At 40.1% G+C, this 21878-nt stretch overlaps 2 protein-coding genes across 6 annotated transcripts in view; one reads left to right on the plus strand and one right to left on the minus strand.

Moving 5' to 3' along the window:
- The window catches only part of WASHC5 (WASH complex subunit 5), a 28895-nt gene extending 17699 nt beyond the window's left edge, over positions 1 to 11196 (minus strand). Inside the window, exons 1-7 of one of the 3 annotated variants that reach the window (XM_084306633.1) lie at positions 11051 to 11196; positions 9878 to 10173; positions 7616 to 7761; positions 5942 to 6026; positions 5570 to 5670; positions 4457 to 4649; positions 2734 to 2886 (exon numbers count right to left, since the gene is read on the minus strand). In XM_084306633.1, coding sequence (XP_084162759.1) covers positions 2734 to 2886; positions 4457 to 4649; positions 5570 to 5670; positions 5942 to 6026; positions 7616 to 7761; positions 9878 to 10063 — 864 coding nt within the window. In that variant the 5' untranslated portion in view covers positions 10064 to 10173; positions 11051 to 11196. Of the gene's footprint in view, positions 1 to 2733; positions 2887 to 4456; positions 4650 to 5569; positions 5671 to 5941; positions 6027 to 7615; positions 7762 to 9877; positions 10174 to 11043 lie in introns of all 3 variants that reach the window. The other 2 variants (XM_084306634.1, XM_084306635.1) reach the window with 2 other exon arrangements.
- A 66-nt stretch (positions 11197 to 11262) lies between these two features.
- The window catches only part of NSMCE2 (NSE2 (MMS21) homolog, SMC5-SMC6 complex SUMO ligase), a 127349-nt gene continuing 116733 nt past the window's right edge, over positions 11263 to 21878 (plus strand). Inside the window, exons 1-3 of one of the 3 annotated variants that reach the window (XM_084282875.1) lie at positions 11306 to 11398; positions 11779 to 11880; positions 14605 to 14749. In XM_084282875.1, the coding sequence (XP_084139001.1) occupies positions 14620 to 14749 (130 nt within the window). In that variant the 5' untranslated portion in view covers positions 11306 to 11398; positions 11779 to 11880; positions 14605 to 14619. Of the gene's footprint in view, positions 11399 to 11778; positions 11881 to 14604; positions 14750 to 21878 lie in introns of all 3 variants that reach the window. The other 2 variants (XM_084282873.1, XM_084282874.1) reach the window with 2 other exon arrangements.

Consider the following 21878-nt stretch of genomic DNA (forward strand, 5'->3'; position numbering starts at 1 on the left):
TGACAGCTTTTTCAGTCACTGTGTCTGATCCTCTGTCTCTCTTCTGCACTCCTACCCAAGAATTTATGACTTCCTTTTCATTTCTGAATTTCCATGTTCCTGTGCACAAAACTGACAAAAGCAAGACTGACTGGGGAACTGACTATGACAGAGGGAAAAAAAAAAAAAAAAAAAAAAAAAAAAAGAACACACATCTAAATGAATCCTACTCTAAGAATGCCCAAAGTGCCAAACAGAAATGTAACGTGTCTTCCATTGCAAACACAAACAGAAGAATTTCACACTGATTTTCAAGGAACAAAGAGGAACTGTTTTCAGACCCCCAGACCAAGTTTAAATGTGATTAAAAACTGAATTGTGGTTGGCTTGCAAGTGTTTGTAAGATGCATGATTAAAAATGGAAGTCTTGGGTGACTGACAGATGAAGAATATACAGAGCTTTGGCATTATCAGCTTCATCACACTATTGCTCCAACTGGAGCAAAAAATATTGGTCCATCCTGGAGTGATCACATCTAGGTCACTGTCAACCACTGACCTTTTTGTAAAATGTCAAAAAAGAAGCCTGAAGAGGTAAATGAGATGCTGGTCTGCTGATGAGAAGATCCTTCTAATACTGCTGAAATAAAGCTCAGTGTTTCTTGCCGTCAGTTCCTTAAAAGGCTACAGTTCCACTGCTAAGACTGATTTGAAACGCTTCTGTATGATGCAGCTAACTCATCCATATCTGATCACAAGACAGGCGTTGTATTGAAGTAACAGTCTGTACAATGAAGTCAAGTGAATAAAAATGCTGGCATACTCAAAAATTTGAGTTCTCATCCCTAATATAAGCTTAAAGTTTTTCAGGAAAAAAAAGGTGAAAAAAACCTGATGAGTTGTAATGAGCTTATAGTAAAATAGGCAGCTACTGCAGTTTCTTCACTCCTTTTTTCACTGTTCTATTAATGGTACAGAGGAATAAAATTTAAAACCAATGGATACACATAAATTTCTATTTTTTTTGTGAAGTCTGATTCCCTTTGATATAAACTACCCAGAGACTATACTGTTACACGCCAGCCTACTTCAGTAGCATTTTTGTCCAGATTAGGGCTTCTGGTTGGAGATCCTAAATCTTAGCACTGAGATGCACAGAAATGCCCTTTGGATCACTGCATCTTACCAGTCTATAGAATTGCACAGTGACAGGCTTTGATTCTAAGTTATTTGGACAATGGCACGGAATGTGTCCTCAAACTAGTTTTCAAACAACATGTGTGTGTGGGCGATTTGTTGGAGAGCAGGACTGCCATCCAGAGAGGCCTCTACAAATCAGTAGAATTCACCAGCAAAACCAGAGGAAGTTCAATAATGTTAAACACAAAGTCCTGTGGCTGGGGACAAAGCCAAATTCTTGCAACAGCACAGTCTGAGAACTGCTTGCTTGCCTAAGAATTCTCTAGAAAAGGACATATGTGTCCTGTTGGACAAACTGCACAGGAATCAGACACACAGCCTTACGACAATGAAGACTCATCATACACTAGACTATGCCAGCCAGACTGTGGCCAGCAGATTGAGGGAAGTGACTATTCCCTTTAGTCAGACCTCGTGAGGTTCCATTTAGAGTAACGTGTCTATGTTTAGGCTCCTCGGTACAAGACAGACATGGACAAAGGGGAGTGAATCGAATGGAAGGCTACTAGGATGGGACTCACAATGGAAGTAGAGTCTGAGGGAGCTGGCTTTGCTTATGCTAGAGAAAGAAAAAAAAAAAAAAAAAAAAAGGCTAAGGGAACTGACAGCAGCCTTCCACTATCTAAAAGGAGTTTGGGGATACAACAGAACCAGGCTCATCTCAGAGGTGCACAGTGAAAAGTCAAGAGGTAACAGTCATGAGCTACAAGGGAAATTCCAGTTGGACAGATGGAAGAAATTCCTCACCATGAGTGATTAAACTAGCTACAGGAGCCCCGAGGCTTTAGAATCTTAATTTTAGATATGTCGAAAATTCTACTGGACGAGACAGGAGCAACCTGATTTAACTCTAAAGCCAGCCCTGCTTTAAGGAGGTTGGACTAGAAGAAGCCTAAATGCACCTTCCAGCTGATGGTTTTTTTTTAATGATTGACTTTACCTTTGTGGTATCAGAATGTAGTTGAGTTAAGCATTTGAGTTAAGCATCTTCAACCTTGAGAAGGCTGAGAGGGGATCTTATCAATGTTTACAAACCTTAAGTGTGGGAGACAGAGGGATTTGACCAACCTCTTTTCAGTGGTTTGTGGTGATAGGACAAGGAGCAATGTCCACAAAATGGAGCCCAAGAAGTTCCACACCAACATGCGAAAGAAATTCATGGTGAGGGTGACGGAGCACTGAGACAGGCTGCCCAGAGAGGTTGTGGAGTCTCCTTCTCTGGAGATATTCAAGGCCCATCTAGATGCCTACCTGGGCAGCCTGCTCTAGGGAACCTGCTTTGGCAGGGGCGTTGGACCCGATGTTCTCTTGAGGTTCTTTCCAACCCCTACAATTCTGTGATTTACAGTGATAATTCTTATTTTCAAAGGATAGCTTTCTGTGCTTACCCAGATTTGACTCAGATTGGTTCATTCTGAGCAAAGTAAAACTTCACCAGAAAATAATAGGATTCTTTTAGAACATTTTTTCTGCAATGCATGCTGTAAAAATTAAGCGTATTATTTCTGTAACATAAAATCCACAGAACAGCTTTAAAACAAAATTAATTTTTACCCAATTATCTGGAAAGTATTTGTCCACTATCTCTCTCATTTTTGCTTGCTGTGTGTGAAGAATAGAAGGGTCAAAGTACAGAATCACATAGAGCATAGCAGCCTGAGTAGCCAGGGCAGTGCTGCGGTGTTCTGGTAAAGGATATGCAGAAACCTAGGGAAAGGGAACCAAATAAAACAAGATAATAATATACAGCAACATAAACCACTTGCAAATATCATGAGGCACATTAGAAAGCAATACGCATATTATATAGTAATACATATTAGATAATAGTAACATATAGTAATATATGTTATAATATATATATCCCACAAGATATATATATGCTCTTTGTCTCATAGTAACCTATATATAACACATATATCCTATATATATACATCATATAATATATATATATGATAATTATTATATATCCTATATATATATAGGATATATGTATTATATATAGGCTACTATGACACAAAGAGCAGATGCATGTAAGTGGGACATGCTTATACATGCAGTGTATTTACCAGATATATTTTACAGGATATAAAAGTTGACTGTGTAGATATCTGCTAATTTAATAGGCTACCACAAGATATTACTGTGCCGTACATGAATCAAAGAAGGGACGAACAAAAGAGCTTAAGATTATATGAAAGGAACAGAGATAGAAATAAATATTACATAAGGACTGGGGATGCTGTAGTTCATTTCACATAAAAACAAAAATTAATTTAATGAAAGCAAGAGTAATTTAATAAAAGAGGCAATTAGAATGATCGTAATTTAATTATTCACGAATTCCGTCTATCAGCAAGACCAAAAAGATTCAAATTATCAATGATGATAATTTGAATTATCAAAAATGAAATTTCTGCAGTACAGTACCCGATGAGGCATTTTTCTCCTTTGAACATTAGTATGTCTGTCCACAGCCTGAAAGCATTTTCAGTAAGGTCCCTACTTTTATATTACTACTCCTACCTACAGACTTAAGCCTTTGCTCGTTTCTTCTATCTTTCATTAATCTTAAAACACTGTTTTTCTGGCATCTACATCCTGTTTCAGTCATCCAGGATTCACTAAATGTGTGCTAAAAGTTACAGATAAAAGGTTGTCCACGCTACAGACCAAATTCTGCTCAAAAGCAAATGTTTTTTTAAAGCTCTCTCAAAGGAGTCATATTAGAGGAGACAGACATTGTTCATACTTTGCTTCTTTTGTTTTGTTTTTCCCTTTATTAAATCAATTATCATAGTTAAGAACTGTGACATTAGGGTTTCTTTTTAATCAAGCTGTCTACTAAGGGATGATAAATCTCTTTGCTGTTATTTTAGTTAGTTACTACAATCTCTGAGGGGATTAGTTATTAGGAGTGACCAATCATTTAAGATTTAAAGACATTAAAGAAAAAGGGTGGGTTCTTTTTTGTTTGTTTGTTTGCTTCTTTTTTTACTGTGAGGTTAGTCAAACACTGGAATGGATTTTCTAGAGAAGTTCTGCATTCTCCAGCCTCTGCAGATATTCAAAGCCCAAGTGGACGTGGTCCCAGGCAATCTGCCGGAGTTGACCCTGCTTGAGCCAGGAGCTCAGACTACATGATTGCAAAAAGTCCTTTCCAACCTCCACAATTTGGTGATTATGTATTTTCTTCTGTGCTTCATTGTTGAGCAGCTTACTTGAGAAATCATCTGCTAGTCTTTTTAGATCTCTCTTTTATCTCACAGTAACTTACCTGATTATAAATGTCGTCTGACCGCAGGCGGCCAATAACCATGCTGATGAATGTTTCGCTGATGGGTACCCTGCTGAAGTAGCTCTCAGGGTAGTTTGGAGGTCTTTTAGCTCCAGGTTGGCTCGAGTACCCAGTGCTTCGAAGCAATTTACAGATATCATCTAAGTTGGAATCAGCAGAGGATCGGGCTGCACTGTTTTACAGAAGGAAGGAACAAAAATTGAGCTCTATGACCTAGTTATTTCCTCCTTTCTCTTCCCTTGTAATCATGACCTTCCTCTAAGAAAGCGATCAGATACTAAGGTCTGGGATGTTTTTGGATGTTTATCCCATGAATACAGTTTTCACCATAATAGGAGGACACTGATACATATCCACACTGAAATCCCAGATAAACATACAAAGCACAAACAGAAAAATGAACTTTATTTAGGGACAAAAAATAGCTTTGTATTCAGAGGAACAGTTTTGTTCTGTTTCTTCCACCTGCCTTTTATGAATTCTGCTTGTTGCTCCATTTCTGCATTCAATGTAGTCAAAGCAGCACAGGCAAAGGATGCTCCCTTTCACTTTTTGAGACCCTACCTGTCCTATAGCAAAGCTGTCAGCCTTCCTAGGAAATCCCATTTTATTTTGTTTTTCCTTTTATGAATTCAGTTATCATAGTTAAGAACTGTGACATTAGTGTTTGGCGTGCCATAAAAAACACAAGTTCCACTTGCTTAGCACTGTAACTACAAGAAGCCTGACTTGCATCTGCCATCTGGATAAAAATGACTTTTCACCAAGATTCGCTCACTTATCTATGACATCTTCACAGCTGACATTTGCAATGCTAAAGCTTTAGCTGAAAGCTTATTTGTCAGTGGACTTCAAATCTCTATTGTGACAGCATGAAAAATTTGTTGCTGCAGTTTTACAGCCAGACCTGCAAAAACAGTGAATGCAAGGAGCCCTACTGGTATTCATAGAGCTCTACACAATTATCAGTCTATATGTACAGTCAAACGGGTGCTGACATTTCCATTATCTTAATTCAGTAACCCAGTCAATTGAGTATACCGTGTCACATTCTTTCAGCCTTGAGTGCTTCTGAACACCAATATACCTTACCTGTATCTGTAGTAGGAAACCAACATTCTTTCTCTGACTTCTCCTTCAATTTTCTGGTCAATGACCAGTAGCATGACTCCATACAGATAGAGTGCTTCACACTGTTCAGAAACAGAAAGAACAAAGGGAAGAAACTGCATCAACACAATGTTGTAGTAACATTAAAAGACAAGCAAGTGATGATAAACTAACAGAATGGCAACTATGTAGTCAACACACTGTCAAAAATGGTAGACTGAAGATTTTCGGTCTTTGTCTTCCTCAAAATAAGCCATAGCATTACTGTGCATTTGGTGAATTTTCATTTTTGTCTAGAGTGGCACAGAACTGTTTGGTACCTTGATTAATATTACAAAATTATTGAATACTTACTAGAAGTTGTTTTCCATCTTCATTAAGGAGGACAGTTTCTAATGTTTGCTGAATGTAAATTCCTTCATTGAGGTCATCTAAGTATCTAGGAATTACAACAGAGAGAGTTGGTCATTGACTGCTTTGCTCTCAAATTATGTTTCTTCAGAACTCAATTGACCAAAATCCTTTGAAAGTCAAGAGAGGTGTCAGAACATCTTTCTAGCACAAGCAGCGTCAAGTTTTTAAAAGAGGAAGAAATGCTAGTCTGAAATGAAAAGCTGGAACTCCTAGCTAGAGCCAACCAGCTAGCAAAATCCTCCTTTCATTTCCAGATGGTGTGTGTGAACTGTGCTGGAGGATACTCTGTACCTTACAGCTGACATCCTCTTAACCTTCAAATGGGTGGAAAACAGCCTGAGAACAAAATACTGAGAAAGAAAAGCTCCTCCCCCACTCCGAAGTCTAGTAAAACTGTCACATTTTCAAGTTATCCCCAAAATATCCCCTGGAAATAGGTTAAATTTATCTCAACTGCAATATGGAAGGTGGAGCTCAGAACAGGGAATGTTCTTGTGGATTAACAGAGTTTCTTCTTATTAAAGGACTTCCCAGTAACACTACATATCACCCTACAATAAATCTTTTCAGATAAAATCAGCAACAAAAAAAACTTATGCTTAAGATTCTCAGGAACTTTTTCTCAGAGTGTTCCATGAACCTTTCATACTGCTTTTCCAAGTTTTGAAAACTTCAGGTAACTCAGTTGAAGAATTAAGTTCGGGAAAATAACAACAATGAAAGTTAAAGACAACGCACTCTCTGATAGATTGTTTTGCAAGACCACAAAAATTTAGGTTGACAACATGGAGTTTCCTTTTATTCAAAAATCTTCATGACAATATCAATGATAAAGGAGAAAAAATATCTCTAATTAGGAGAAAAAATATCTCTAATTAACAGGTTGAATGTTTTCAAGTAATGTATTAAGCTGGTAAGCAACAGTAGGAATAAACTGGTGAGACCATACCTTGAATATTGCGTTCAGTTTTGGGTCCCTCAAAACAAGAAGGATATTGAGGTGCTCAAGTGTGTGCAGAGAAGAGCAGGGAAGGTACCAGAAAACAAGAGTTATGAGGAGCAGCTGAGAAAATTGGAGTTGTTTAGTCTGGAGAAAAGGAGGCTGAGGGAAGACCTCATCAATCTCTATAACTACCTGAAAGGAGGTTGCAGCAAGGAGGGTGGCAGCCTTTTATCTAGTGACAAGTTATAGGATGCAAGGAAACAAACTCAAGTTGTGCCAAGGGAGGTTTAGATTAGACATGAGGAAGATTTTCTACGTGGAGGGGGTGGTCAAGCATTGGAAAAGGCGCCCAGGGAAGTGGCGGTGTCCCCATTCCTAAGGTATTTAAGAAACACGTTGATGTGGCACTAAGGGATATGGCTTAGTGATGGGACTCAGTAGATCATGCTGATGGTTAAACCTGTAGATCCTGAAGGTCTTTTCCAATCAAGAGGATCCTATGATTCTAAACATTAATGCTTACTCCAGTAATCCAGGCTCCCAAGTGCACATCATTACATTTAAACAGTGAGCAAACTGGGTCTCTGAAGAAAAAGCTTACCATCATTAAGACTCAACAGTACTCCAGTCAGAAACTCTACATGTATATATATATATAAAATATACTATACCTGTTCAAATCTACAATGTATTTATGTACACTCTGAAAAGCTAGATAAAATCTTGTCAAAATTTCTATGTTGTTTTCACGAAATTCTTCATCTAAGTCAAGTAACTCAGGTTTGGCTTCCAGTTTGCCTTCACATGCCTCAGGCCCCTAAGAAAAGACATTCACGTTTAGAGACAGCATTTGACTGTGTTCATGACACTTACAATTAGATTTATACTTTGTTACACTTTTATTTTAAATATGATTTCTCTCACTTAACCAATAGAAAAGAATAGTTAACACTTTGGGTAAAACTTTGACGCATTTGAAGTTGCTGTGTGGTTCACAATGGACTTTCTGTAGTACTATCCATCTCCCTGTTGGAATTTCTTCCTTTACACATTTGATCTGATTGATTTCTCAGCTAGATTACATAGCATTGAGGCTCCACAAACAGTTGTGAGCTTAGTACTTTCTTATGCATTTGAACTGCTTGAAAGCATTAGACTTATCGGAGAGTTTTTACAGATTGGATCTAGCTCAGCAACAGTTCCTGAAATTAATGCAAAAACTGTCACTAAGAACCATGTGAAAAAAGGGTAAGGGTGACAAGCCTGACCTTCTGAAAACAAGGCCACAAACTTTTCTTTCTAACTATTTAGCATGGTAAATATTTCTCATAATCTCTGTTTGGTCTCATCACTAAGATCTAATTGAAAATATCACTTACGCTTAATTGAAAACATTAATATTTAATTGAAAATATTGTTGATATTCCACAGGCCACTTACCATGGCACAAGACCATGACTTCAAAGGATTCAATAAACATGAACTTGATTAAAAAAATAAATTGAGTTAAAATAAAATATCAAGCCTAATATCTGGTTGGTAATTGTCGTGTAGTTTGAAAATGGTCTTGTGTTTCACTTTTTCAAATTGCTACATAAAACAAAGGATAAAAGTAGGTTCCAAACTGCCTATGGATTTTTTCAAAATGTCAAATCTTTTCTCGTTAATTAATTTTAAGAATCATGTATATAGGAATGAAGTGTTAGCAGTGATATAATCTGTTTTTTAAGTATGTCTTTTTATGTATTTTACTGATTTTGGTGCAATCACTCCGGAACGTAGCAGCACTGCTTTGTTTCCTTAATGTTAAAATCCTTCCAGTTTCCAGGATAACTGTATTTCTTACCAATTACACCTATCCGCTTTAAAATTTTCAAGTAGTTTGAAAAAAAAAAAAAAAAAAAAAAAAAAAAAAAAAGAGACTTGTAGAGAGACTTGAAACACTTAAATCTAAAGGTATCTGGGAAATCACCTGTGCTTAGGGTTTTCAGTGCCTGAGGTTCTGAGCCAGTACTCAAAGTTGACAACTCTTACCAATTCCTCTCCACCCCTGCCATATTGCTGTATTATTAACTTTTCTTTTATTCTACAATTCAGATAAAGTCAAATTATATAGTCCCTACAGCTTCTTCTAAATCATGCTGGAGAAAGATAGAGGGAAATACATTCTACAAGAAGCTTTAAGTTTGTAAGGGAAACAGGGGCTTTTCATGTTCTCTGCTCTTTGATTTATTTGTTGATTCAGTGCACGTGACGAGTCCAGTGAATGAACAATCATGGTACTGTCAGACAGGAAAGCATGAAGCAGTTTTCACGGCTGCAAAGAATAAGCTACAGATAACCAAAGGAAGATGGGCATACTGCCCACAGTAGTGCTCCAAAGAAAAACAACCCACTGCACAGGCTCAGGACCTGCTGGTCAAAGCAAAATTTAAAGTTCCTTCAGGAAATAATAACCAAGGACTCGAGTCTTATATGATCAATACCCATCAAAATTTGCAGGCCAGATGACTCATCATACATTCTGAAAGACTGCTATTCTATGCATGCACTTAAAGTTGTCTCCACTTCTTGCCCTAAAACTCTCAGTGTGGGTACTGGTTAAATGTATATTCTGCCTAGGGGTCTAAGACCAGTGTGCTCACCAGACTGTTTATGCTCACTCAAATGAGTAAGATGAGGCTAAATGTGACCAAAACTATACAAAATACAAGACAGTCCAGACGTGGAATGTTAGCATGTGAGCATATCCCAATTACTATCTCAGTCAGTAGATTTCTGGTAAGCACTAAGCAAATAGCAAGTCATTGCAGTCAATTCTGAAGCATGCTGGTAATAAAACAGAGCACTCAGGAATGGCTATTTTGTAGCCCTTATGCTCTACCAAGACAACACTTTAAAGTGAAGTTTAACAATAGAAGAAAAGGATTTACCTTAAAATAACTGAAATCAAATATGATATCTCCATACTTTTGTTGATCAGCCTTGTCCTTCAGCCTGAAAACACCAGGAATAAATTCTGAGAGTCTTAAGAGTTCTGCAATGATGGCATTTCCACAGGAGACAATCCGAAGAATTGCCTGACCACAGAGATTATTTTCAGCAAGAAAATCAACCATCGTGGAGCCGGAGGTGAACACGTAGCACAGGTCCTGTAGTCTGTTTCTGAATGTTAGTTTTCAGGTGATTTGAAGAAGAATGAGGAAATGAGCTGCTCCATCAACAGTGCCTGTAAAAACAAAACCACACACATTCAGTGCTTCATGTTTGTATTTTTGATAGTTCAATCCATGCAGATTTTAAGCACAGGCTGAAATCTTTCAGTTGAAAGATAAATGCTCTGTTTAAAGCAGCTGGTGAAGTGAAAAAAGTGCATTTTAAATCATCTTTAGTATATACCCAGCCTTTGAATCAGTCACCTGTACAACCAGGCAAGACGAGCATGGTTTCTTGGAGCAGAAAATTTGAAGAGAATGGTTAAAGAATGAAACGATCACAAATATCGAAGCAATTGAGGCCAAGCAGGAGATGGTGGCAAGGAAAACAAAACACGTTAGGAGTCTATAATAGGTTAAAATACAAACAAAGTAACTGTAACGGGATTTAGCAAAACAAGGAAAACTTGTTGCAGCAAAAGGGCTAGCATTTGTGCTGCAGCCGTTTATTTACTGACATTTCTTCCTTCAAGATATGCGGCACAGCACCGTTAAAACTAAGCTTTGATTTTTTAGGAGCCTTTATGTGAGGCTTCGAGCTGACTTCAGTTTTTTAACCAAGACCTTTCCAAGCCCCTTGTGACAGCGGGGGCGCCCCTTCAGCCCCCTGACCCGACCCGGGAGCCTGCCCGTCCCGTCGTGTGGAGCCCAGCGGGGTGTAACAGGATGCAACCCCCATGGAACAGGACTGGGCTTTACATTTCATCTCCCCCACTCCTTGTCGGGCTGTAGGGTGCCTTTTTTGCCCGAATACCCCACCCAAGCCCCCCGAAACGCGCCCCCGGTGCAGCGCAGCCCCCTCAGCCCCGGGCGCTTCCCTATCCCTGTCCCTTCCCCTCAGCCCCGGGCGCTTCCCCCGGCCGCCCTGCCAGGCCCTCCCTCACCCCTCACCGCCTGGACGAGCCCCGGGGAGACCTCCTCGGAGCCAGCCCCATGCCTCAGGGCTGCCGACAGCGAGGCGAGCTCCGGCTTCTCCCCGCAAAAAACCCTCTTCCCCGCCGCGGCGGTGGCAGCACGGCGGGAGGCGGCGGCGGCCGTGCCCAGCCCTCCCATCACATGATGGCGCCGTCATGTGGAGAGGCGCCGGCTGATGAGGCGGTTCCGCCGCCTTCCTGGCCCGCCTCGCCAGCTCCTAGCACCGAGGGAAGGGTCGGTGGCCCTCGGGGACCCCTCCGGGATCCCTCCGGGACCCCTCCGGGCTGCGGCGGCTGGCTCTAGGTGAGCGGCGGCTGGCTCTAGGTGAGCGGCGGGCGCTGCTGAGGGAGCCCCCCCCGCACGCCCCGTGCACCCTGTGAGGGGATGGAGGGGGACCGCTGCCCTCCGGGTGGGACTGGTGTAGGGCGGCCGGGCGGTCTCACATTGGGGTCGGGGGGCGAGATGAGGGGATGGAGGCATGGGGAAAGGAGCTTAATGCTTGGGGGGCTCCTCTCCACAGCGCTGTGGGAGGGGAGTAGCGGCCCCATGGGGCAGGCGGTCACCCAGGAGCCCGGGAGGTGGGCGCCTGTGGGTCCCCGCCTCGCGTGTTGGGTGGGTGAAGGGGGAGGAAGCCAGGTCGCTTGCTCAAATCTCAAAGTTATGTGGTAGAAGATGAAGTGTAATTTGAGGTTTCTGCTCTGCAGCCCTGTTTGGACCATTTGGTCGCTTATCGTGGAAAGAAACCTGCCTCGCTGCTTGCACTTGGTCGCTTTTTCAACTCTAGGTCTTGCTTGTGTCTTCCTGAGGTGAGGTGTGCTGGGGTGGGAGTTGCAAGCGGATGCACCCGCTTAAGATTTTTTCTGGCAAAAAAGGCTCAAAAGCTGTACAGGTTTCCAAAACTGTACAGGTTTACAGCAGTAAAACCAGTGAGGATGTGGCTATTCCTCTGCTGGCATCATGGACAGCTGCAAGCTGACGTTGAAGAATTCACTTAGACAATTTGAGAGGGAAATCTTTGGGATCAAAAACAATTTCTATATATATAAAGCTTATTTTTCTTTTATATATACACATATATACATATGTATGTATTTTTGTTTGAGAGAACTTACATTATCTTCCAAAACACAAATTGAGATACAGTGGTTTATATACCAATACAGTAGTATGACCTAATATTGTAAACAGTAACTTAAGTTTCTGTTTGGCTTGGTCAGTGCTTCCACAAATATTAAGAGAAAGAGGAAGCCGGTTTAATTTCTCACTATTGTTTTTTACAGATTCCTGTCTTTCAGTGTTAAAGTGTGAAATTCCCAAAAGAACAGCGGGCTTGCTTGATGAGTCAGATTTAGCAGGTTCACGAAGTCCATTAGGTTCTTGATGTTAACTTTGATGCTCTAAATAGGCCCAGAAGGATAAAGCTGATAACATGATTTTGTGTGACTATTTAACGGTGTATGAAATTTGGAGCACAGAGGTTCTTTACAAACAGTCTTGGTAAGATAGCAAACAGCTGCTTAAAAAAACAAAGCTTAAAATAATAAGAAATGCTTTAAGTTGTTCTATTAAATATATCTCGAAGAGCATCTTTTTATTTCATTTTTTTTTTTAAACTTTCACAGAGTTCTGTCAGGAACTTTTTGCGTGTCTTCTGCTGTCAGTCTGACAGCATCCAGAGGTAACAATTGCTGTCTTTTGACAGGGAGAGCATGAACTGAGCTAACCGGAGCAATTGTTGAAGAGTGCTGCATCTTCTCTGGCAAGATGTTCCTTTAGAAGGGAAGGAGAGGAAGTTAGTTAATATGGAATTCAGAAATCCAAGTTGTGGCAAACGCAGAAAATCACTATGTGGTTAAAAGCTGTTGTAAGCCCATGACCTGAAAACAGTGTCATAAAAGATGGTCTTGAGTAGCCAAACACATTTTTGAAGCAGGAAAAAAACAAAAAGATATGAAAGAAAACATTAGGAGAGGAGAGACTGTGATGGCAGGTACTCAAGTCTCACAATTTGCACGATGTTAATGAGGAACATGGCAATGTTATTCATGTTAGGATGAGCATAAGATGTAGTTCTGGAATCCCAGGGTAAGTAGTAGAGGGAGAGAGGGAGATACAGCCTTAGATATGCAAACCATGGGCAAAGCTTTATCCTTTAATATTTTGCATATTTCTGTTGGATTGTGGCCTGTCAAAGGCTTTTGTTGATATACCAACTCATCCCCTTGTAATTTTGGGTACTATTTAGACAAAATTTCTACTATAAATCAGTTTTGGTTATGGATTCTGTTCTCTCCCTCCTTCAATACGATCAGAGTGTAGTCCCTGAAAATCTCAGTTACTGTTTACATGGACTGATACAGTATTTCTGTCTGTCCAAGACTTACTTTTATAAACAAGTGTGTTTTTAAAGCAGAGCAGAATTTTTCTTATCTCCTGGAACTTAAAGTATAAAACTGTGCGCACTGGATCCTTGTTTCTTATAATACCTTCATGTTGTCCAAGCAAGTTATGGTAAAGCATAAAAAAGGAAGGGTAGAAGCTGAAACTTTTGAGGGGAGATCACCAACTGATATGAACACTGTGGATAGGGATGGCATAAGCAAACTGGCTTGAGGGTTACGTTAATGACAGAGGAGAAGCAGTTAATCCCAGGAAAGTTGTAGGTTGTGGGTTTGTATTGGGGAAGGTGATGGTAAAGAAGCAAATTTGATTCTCGTGTGATGCTGTTGTGTGCCAGTGGAACGTTGCTACTAACAACACAGTCTGTGACAACTTTGGGGTCAGCAGGCACCATTTGTAAGGTGGGCGTTTATTTAAAAATGATGTTAGATGATTTACTGCTGAATACATTCTTAGAGCATTTGCCCTTTATTTATTTATGTTTTTTCCCCACTGGAGAAACTGTTGAAACAGGCTTGTAGATGATGGGGCTGAATTTGATGTGAGAGTCGTATTTCTTACCAGCCTGGCTGCTAATGTGTCTAGAAAATGCAGGCAAATCTTGGGGCATGTGGGCTTTCTTCAGAGCTGAAATAGAGCAGTAATTTTCAAACTAACATTATCACTGAGTTTAAATTTCATTGTGGTTTAGCAATGGAAATGAGCAGGTGAAAATGGCAAGTTGCTTTTTGGGGTTTAGTTTTGCTTAATGTTTGCTTTATGTTGAATATGAAGGCAATTGAAAACCTCTGGTGAGCTGCAGTTCCGCCGACACTTCAGAGAATCCTAGAATGGCTTGGGTTGGAAGGGACCTTAAAGATCATCTGGTTCCTACCCCTGTCATGGGCAGGGACACCTCCCACCAGCCCAGGTTTCCCAAAGCCCCATGCAGCCTGGCCTTGAGCACCTCCAGGGTTGGGGCATCCACAGTTTTCTCTGGTCAGCCTGTTCCAGTACATCACTCGTGAGCTAAGATTTTATCCCTGCTCTGTAGTGTTTCAGCCATCCTGTGAACACTGCTATTTGCACTTTTATCTTCCAAAGTCTTCAGGTGTAAACTGCATTCAGAATGTTCTATCTGTTATTTCCAGAGTAACGATTTCAAGATGCCAGGGCCTGTAATTTCGTTCAACTCCGTGGACTCCTCTCTCTCATCTCTGAAAAACTGCCAGTCTTACATAAATACTGGAATGGATATCGCCACTAACGTTGCCCTTGACCTCGTGGAAAGTTTCAGTAAGTAATCCCTCTGAGTATCTTCTTCTATTGCATCCTGAATCTCACAGGTGAATCCTAGGTCTACATGTTTTGACTTTATTACAGTCATTATCTATCTTTGTTGTAGGAACTGTAGCTCTGCTGGCTATATGGGGTGTTTTCCTCCCACTCACTTCATTCCGTTCAATGATAAATCCAAGGAAAATGTAAATACCAAGCAAACATTGTCAAAAAAAACCACATTGTTACAAAAAAAAATGTTACAAACATTATTACAAAAAAAAGCTTTTGTAACAACTCAGACTAACAATGTTCCAGTGTTTATTATCCTATCGCTTTGTAAAAACTTTGGTATTACTGAAGAAGATGGAGAAGGCCTTTTAAGGAGAATAAAATGACTTTTCTTTCTATTACTGCTTCTTTGTGTGTGTTTCATTTAATTTTTAGGGCAAGATATATTAAATAATGCTAACGATTTTGAGTACAAAGCTTGAGACGTCTGTTAGGGGATACAATTTTCTAAAATGCTGTCTGTTTCTCTGCTGAAAAACAGACCCTTTAAGGGTGCTTCAGTTTGGACATCTACAAACTGGGATACCATAAATGTCTAATCATTCCTAACAGTCTTGTCATTACTGTTTCACAGCAGCAGGTGCAGTGCAAAGATACTTTTCAAAGACAAATATTATATATTACAATTTTACAAATATTACAAATATTCTGTAACTCCTTAGATCTGTGATAATATTTTCACTAGGAACAAAAAATCAAACCTTTAAAGCTTTAATTATGAGCAGAGAGTGAAAGTCCTCTAAAAGAAAAGATTTGTCATTCATTATAAATCTTGCACTCAACTAAGCCAAGGTTTCTGTACCATCAAGATGAATGCTTCTCTGGTTGTCTAGTGTGATAGTTCTCTCTCCTCTGACCTTTTTATCCATATTGCTGTCAGAGACAATTGACGTGCAGTTTCTGGATGGTAGAGGAAATGGAAAGCTTGTCTGAACAGTCAGCTGGGGATTCCCTTTGTGGCATGACGGGTAGAGCCAGTTCTGCTTCCCCGCTGCTTTTGCAGCCACCGTCCCTCCTACTTTTCCATAACAGATGGAAACGCACTGAACGTACTGAATTCCTGTAATCCCAGAATGATCTGCAGAAATTAGTTATTGGCAACAAAAGTAGAAGTTTTGATTAATATCACCTTTCAGGTGAAACCAAATTAAGCCCCTGTGGCATTCAGGTTTGGAGCCATGACAGGCAACTTAAGCTTCACTGTGCAGGTTTGCAGCTGAAGGTCTGTGCATGATACTCCTAGGAAATCTCATTGTCTTTCTCAATCACCTACTTCTGGCATATTAGTCTTTAATTACAACCCTAAAGTTATTTTGTCCACTTCATTCAGTAACCAAAAGGACCTTATGTAATATATTTTCCTGAGAGGGGAGTACTCTTGATGAGCTTCTTATGGCCATTGTAACAATTAAGTTATATCATGTGACTGGAAACAGCTCCCAGACCATAACATTAATTTTATTTTATCAGGGGTAACATCCTGTAGAATTGTAATTCTGGGATTATGAAGCATGACCTTTTAACATAGTCCACCTTGTTGCGCTATAGAAAAGCTATTACAGACTTACTTTTGTAGTTTAAAAATTGTGTAGTTTAAATCCCTATGGTCTATGTGCTGTGGTGTTAACTCTACTTGTAGTAATTCTCTCCTTCACTCCTACTCTTTTCTTTGCTGATTTATGCACATGTGAAACAAGCAAATGAGTGAAGCTCCCTTACTGTTCTTTTACAAGGTTTGTTTTTAACTCCCTTAGCTGTATATATAAAGGTCATGCATCCTTTTAACTTGAGTTTCAATTTCTTATGTTCCATATACAATGCCATCAAGAAGATACAAAGTTTCTGTGGTGTGACATACTTTTGGTAAATAACTGCTGTGGTTTTTTGTTTTTGAGTGTTTTTGAGTTAGCATCATCTGGTCTGCAATGCCTGGTTGTTAAGCTCGTATAACCAACTCATATGTGACAAGTTGTGTTACTATAACATTGTCACCCACCTATTCTTCTTAGCCTGCATATTCTGAGGCAAAGTATTTATTTAATTTTGAGACAGCTTTAGATAATATGCTTCTGCATTCTTGTTCTTGTCCATTTGCAGTTTGTTTTAATTTCCTTCACAAAATCTGGCTTCATCCAGCTTCTGACAGGTTTCATTGCTAGGCTTTGCAGTAGCAAAAGAATTCTATTGTGATTATGTGGTTAGTATTTTATTTTACAAGCACTGTTGCTGTGAAGATACTTGCACGTTACACAACTCTGCTTTTTGGGAGTAGTACTGGGGTAAAATTCTCCTAGGAAGTATGTGAGAGAGGTTGGATTTACATCTGAAGATAAATAATTGAAAAGGCAGGCAGAGTTAGCGCAGTAAGTGATGCCTGTTTCTTTTCTGAATTGCTGCTCTCCAAAAGCCCAATCCCCAAAACATTTACTGGTAGGCATATTTAGTAAATAATACACATAAGTGTTTGCTGGACTGGCTACTGTTAAATGCAGTGTCATGGAGGGATCCCCCATAAATGCACCTTATAGGAAGTTATTTTATTTATTTATTTATTAATTTTCATTTTTTAAAAAATCTCACTAGGTCACTTTTCCCTCTTCCTCTTTTCTTTAGATTATGACAGGGGCTTTGCTCCTGTGTTGTATTTGAGATGTTTTATAGGCAGCAAACGTTATGGTTTTGTTGTGTTTTTGTTTTTTTTCCCCCTAAGACTTAAGGGTGATTAATGAAAGAACCTGTGTGTGATTTTTCTAACTTCAGAGCTCTAATATAAGAATAATATGAAGAAGGAATATAAATTAACATATGACTTTTCTTTGACATAAAGTGCTTTTATGGTATTTCAGTCTTGAGGATGTTTCCCTGTTAAGTAAAAGTCACTTACGGCATATCAGCACTGTAGGGCTAGAAAATGCTCTTCGATTTCTGAGATACTTAGTGGAAAAGGATGTAGGGAACAGTTCTGAAGAACATAAAAAGAAAACAGTTTGGTGTTTCAGGCCATTTGTGTGCATGTAAGTTACAAAGCAGCCAGGATCGTTCAGGTGGAGTGAAAACCAAAGCTCACTAGGGGGCAGGAGAAGATAGGAAGTAAACAGTACTTCCACTGAAGCTCCCAAAATATGGAAAAGAAACTGGCTGCTTTACCTCTCTGCTGATCTGGCCCGTGATCCATGAGCTGCCTAAAACCCTCTCCAGTTAAACCGTCCAGAGAACAAAGACCTCTTCTCCCAGTGGTTATGGGAGCTACAAAAACCTCTTGGGATGACTGAATATAAGCTCCTTAGCAGGTGGTGGTAGTGTTACGTGGAATAAAGAGGGAGCAAGCCTGCTTGTTAGATCGTGAAGCCCCAAGGGCTGCCGATAGGAAGAGGTGCCACTTGTGTGCCACAGTTGGCTCGGGATATTCCCTGCTTTATGGTAACCTTGCAACCCACAGTAACCTTTCTTTAGAGGATCTCGGCTGCTTTGCAAACACTGGCTAAGCCTCTCTGCGAGGTAAATAATGGTTGCAAGGATTACTTCCTCTGCCAGGACTGAAATGAAAATCTTCTGAGGGAATCAGGGCTGCTATATAGTATCATTGTGACTCCATAATAATGAAAAAATAAGAATAAAGAAAAATAAGTTTTCCTTCATCTGACTGAAACAGCAGAGAAAACTGAACTAGAGAAGATAGAAAGGGGTTTTTGAGTTGGACATTGGGGGCGTCAGATTAAAATTGCTTACTCATGAATAAATATCACAATAGATCTTTTGTGGCTTTATGTTGATGTGTGCTTTGAAAAGTTTCAGAACAAAATCCAGCACTGGGTTTTAAGCAGTAATTTCCCACGGAGAATTCCTCCTACTGAAATCAGACTTCCCTTTCTCTCAGCACCGTAGTTCCCTTTAGGAAGCTGCCATCTACCCGCCGACTCACTTCAGTCCTGTTTAAAGGGATTTGATCTGTTCCTGGGGGAAGGTGGCATGGCTGCAAGCTAGTGCACATACCGATGCTACCATGTATTATGTGCTGCTGTAGTTTTTCAGTTTTAAAAGCTGAAATAAAGCTGCTATAAATATTAGTCTGAGAAAGGTAGAAAATCAAGAGAACCTGTTTCACTGATATAAATTACAATTAAAATGGCTTTGAAGATTTAAGGATTTATAGCCTTTCATCAAAAGATACCCCATTTTGCAATGCAGGACAAAATGTAGCAGTTAATCTACTTCTTCACAACCTGGAATGGGTTCATTTTACTACTTTCTGCAAATAATAATAGTAATAAAAATAATGCTTACCCATTTCACAGGAATATTGGAAAGATTTAATATCCAATATTTCCAAGCAGGTTGACAGTTATCTCTACATATGCATATAGTTGTCCTGACATCTGCTTGTAGTCCATGATAGTAAGTTTAAAATGATTTCTGTCCATTTAATCCTTATTTAATGTTGTGAGGTGTTGTGGGAATCCTAGTGAGAGGTAACGTGTAAGTATGGGTATTTTTACTATGGAATTGACAATAATAACAGATGTCACACGAATAAGTCAAAAGAAAAATATTTTGCAGTAGAATTAAAGCAGTCTGAAATATCTCTGAGGCTTCTAATGATATGAACACCCAGAATCTGTTCCCAGCTTTTTACTACCTCCTCTTTCCTTTGTGCCTCCTAGCATCTTGTTCATTTGCTGTGCTCTGGAGGCAAATCTTCAGTGAGCTCCGGCCACAGTGGTCCCCAAGTCTCTTTCCTCTAAGGATCCTCCTGTTCGCCCTGTGCTGTAGGGATGAGAGGGTTGTACTGATGTAAGCTTCACTTACCCAAGTCTTACTTTCATCAACATTTCTGTTACGTAGTCCTCTAGTATATTTAAGTCCATTTTGTTCTAGTCCTCTATAGACTTATGAAAAGAAAATGCGAGTATTAAATATTCAGGTCGGGCTTCACTCATTTGTGAATGTATATGATCACTACCAAAGTAAGGCAATAGTGTTGCTCAGGGTGTCTGTTAAGCTCTGTTGATTTTAATGTGTCTGAACCTGAAGACCTCTTATTTCTCAAATAACTTTGATATCCATGAGGTTACATTGACAATTAAGATTTGGCTGTTCATAGAGAATTTGCAGATTTTTAACACGGAGCATCTTTGTGGCGCTGTGTTGTGAGCACGTGCTGGCAAATTGACAGAGTGAAATAGGATTTCTGAGGGACTGAGGATCCGAGCTAGAGATGAAAACTGGTTTCACCAAACTGAATGTGAAAGGGAAACAATTAATTTAAAAGTTTATTTTATTTAACAATATAAAATGAAAGATTAGTTTTATGTCCATCCCAGTCATCCTGCTGTTTATCTTTAGGTACTGACATTGTCTAAAGGTCACACTATTTCTTTGGTCCCTTTTGTTTTCCAAAATAGCATTGTGGTACATGGACACTTCAAAATGTCACTACAGAAAAGGCCACGTAAGCAGCAAAACAGAGTGTGCAGAGTTGGTTTCAGCGTGTCCTCTCTGTGCTCAAAATACTCTTGGGTGTTCTGTGGCCCAGTGCAGTGAAACACTGAAGGAAAGGATACATTTAAGTTCTGGAGTGAGCGCCAAATTTAAGAGTGATCTGTGTATTTTAAAGGTTAAATGCATTCTCATATCCTTTGGGATACGAGTCCTAATAGATACAGGAATTTGAAGGTGACACTGTTAGAATTGAGTTACAAGTGCGAGTAAAATCATCAAGTTTTACTGTAATTTCTGCCTTTTGAAATTCAGCCTCAGTCTTTTTGAGCTTTTGTAGTGTGACTGAAAAAAGCATTCACTGTCAGTACTTGTTTGGCAATTTCTCTCAGCTGTGACGTTCCTAGTATTGATCTTTAAGTCCCCTGTTAACACCTCTGCACACCGAGGAGCAGCTATTTGCACGGCTTACCTAACTCAGCATCTTGCTGTAGAGTTAGAAGGCACTGCTGGATATCCACACAAAGCACTTGAAGGATAAGCCTTTTTCCTCTTGTTGCGTTGCTATAACCTGCCATATGTATGGACTGATGTGCTGCTGATGTTATGGATATGCCATAACAAAGCAGACATCCCTTCCCAGCTCTGCTTGGCAGATTGGGATATGAATTCTGCCAGCTTGCTGAGGATGGCAGTTTCATCTGGCTCCTCGAATGCAGAACTTTCTCAAGAATCTGGGGCTGTGAAGGACACAGCTGTAGATGTTGGAGGAAAGAAGACTAATTCATGGTCACCTCCTGGCCTCCAGCCCAGCACTTTGCTCTTTAAAGGGGTAATTGCTTTTGTCTCTGGTCTGGAGCCAAAGCCATGTGGGACTGGGAAGAATGGCCAAAGCAAATTGGGAAATAATTGGAGGGACTGGAGATTGTGCTAGCTAGAGACAAGATGCTAAGAAATTCTTAGAATAAACCATCTAAAAAGTGTTATAAAGCATTAGCACATGGTGTTTTGCTTGATGATTTGAACAGGTTTTCATGGAGACAGCAAGGTGCTTCCCTGATGTCTGGGACTTTCTCCCAGCTACATGTTATGTGCCCACGAAAATGCAGAGGCCGTAGAGTACAGAACAGGTGGGTGGGAAGCAGGCATCCACCTGAGGTCTAATCTTTCTTAGGGGGGAAAAAATAAGCTTTTTTTTTTTTTTTTCTCCTCAAAAACTTGCCCTAAAATCTCACCGTCAGGATATCTTTGGCTGCTTGCCGTCGGTGTAACATAGCAGAAATCTTCCTGTTGCAATTCCCCTACGTGAGAGCTCCTCGCCCACACCCCGTCCGCTTTCTTTCTCCGTGCTCTGAAGGATTTCTCTGCTCACTGCTCCGGACAGGGCAGGCCCGTGGCTCTTCCGGAGCATTAGTGATACAATTTTGTGGCATGTGCCCCAGATTAAGAGCCCTTTATGGCTCTGGCTCTTCCTGCTTGTCTGCTCTTGTTTCCTATTGCATAACCTGCTCCCTCTGCCGGAGCAGCTTCCCTCAGCCCTGGCTGCTCATCCCACTCGTCTGATTCCCCTTGCCCTAGAGCTGTCTCTGCACTTTTCAGTGCTGTGCTGCACCTCACACGAGTGACGTCCTTCCCTTTA

The sequence above is a fragment of the Netta rufina genome, assembly GCF_964035555.1.
Source record: "Netta rufina genome assembly, chromosome: 2".
Taxonomy (NCBI): domain Eukaryota; kingdom Metazoa; phylum Chordata; class Aves; order Anseriformes; family Anatidae; genus Netta; species Netta rufina.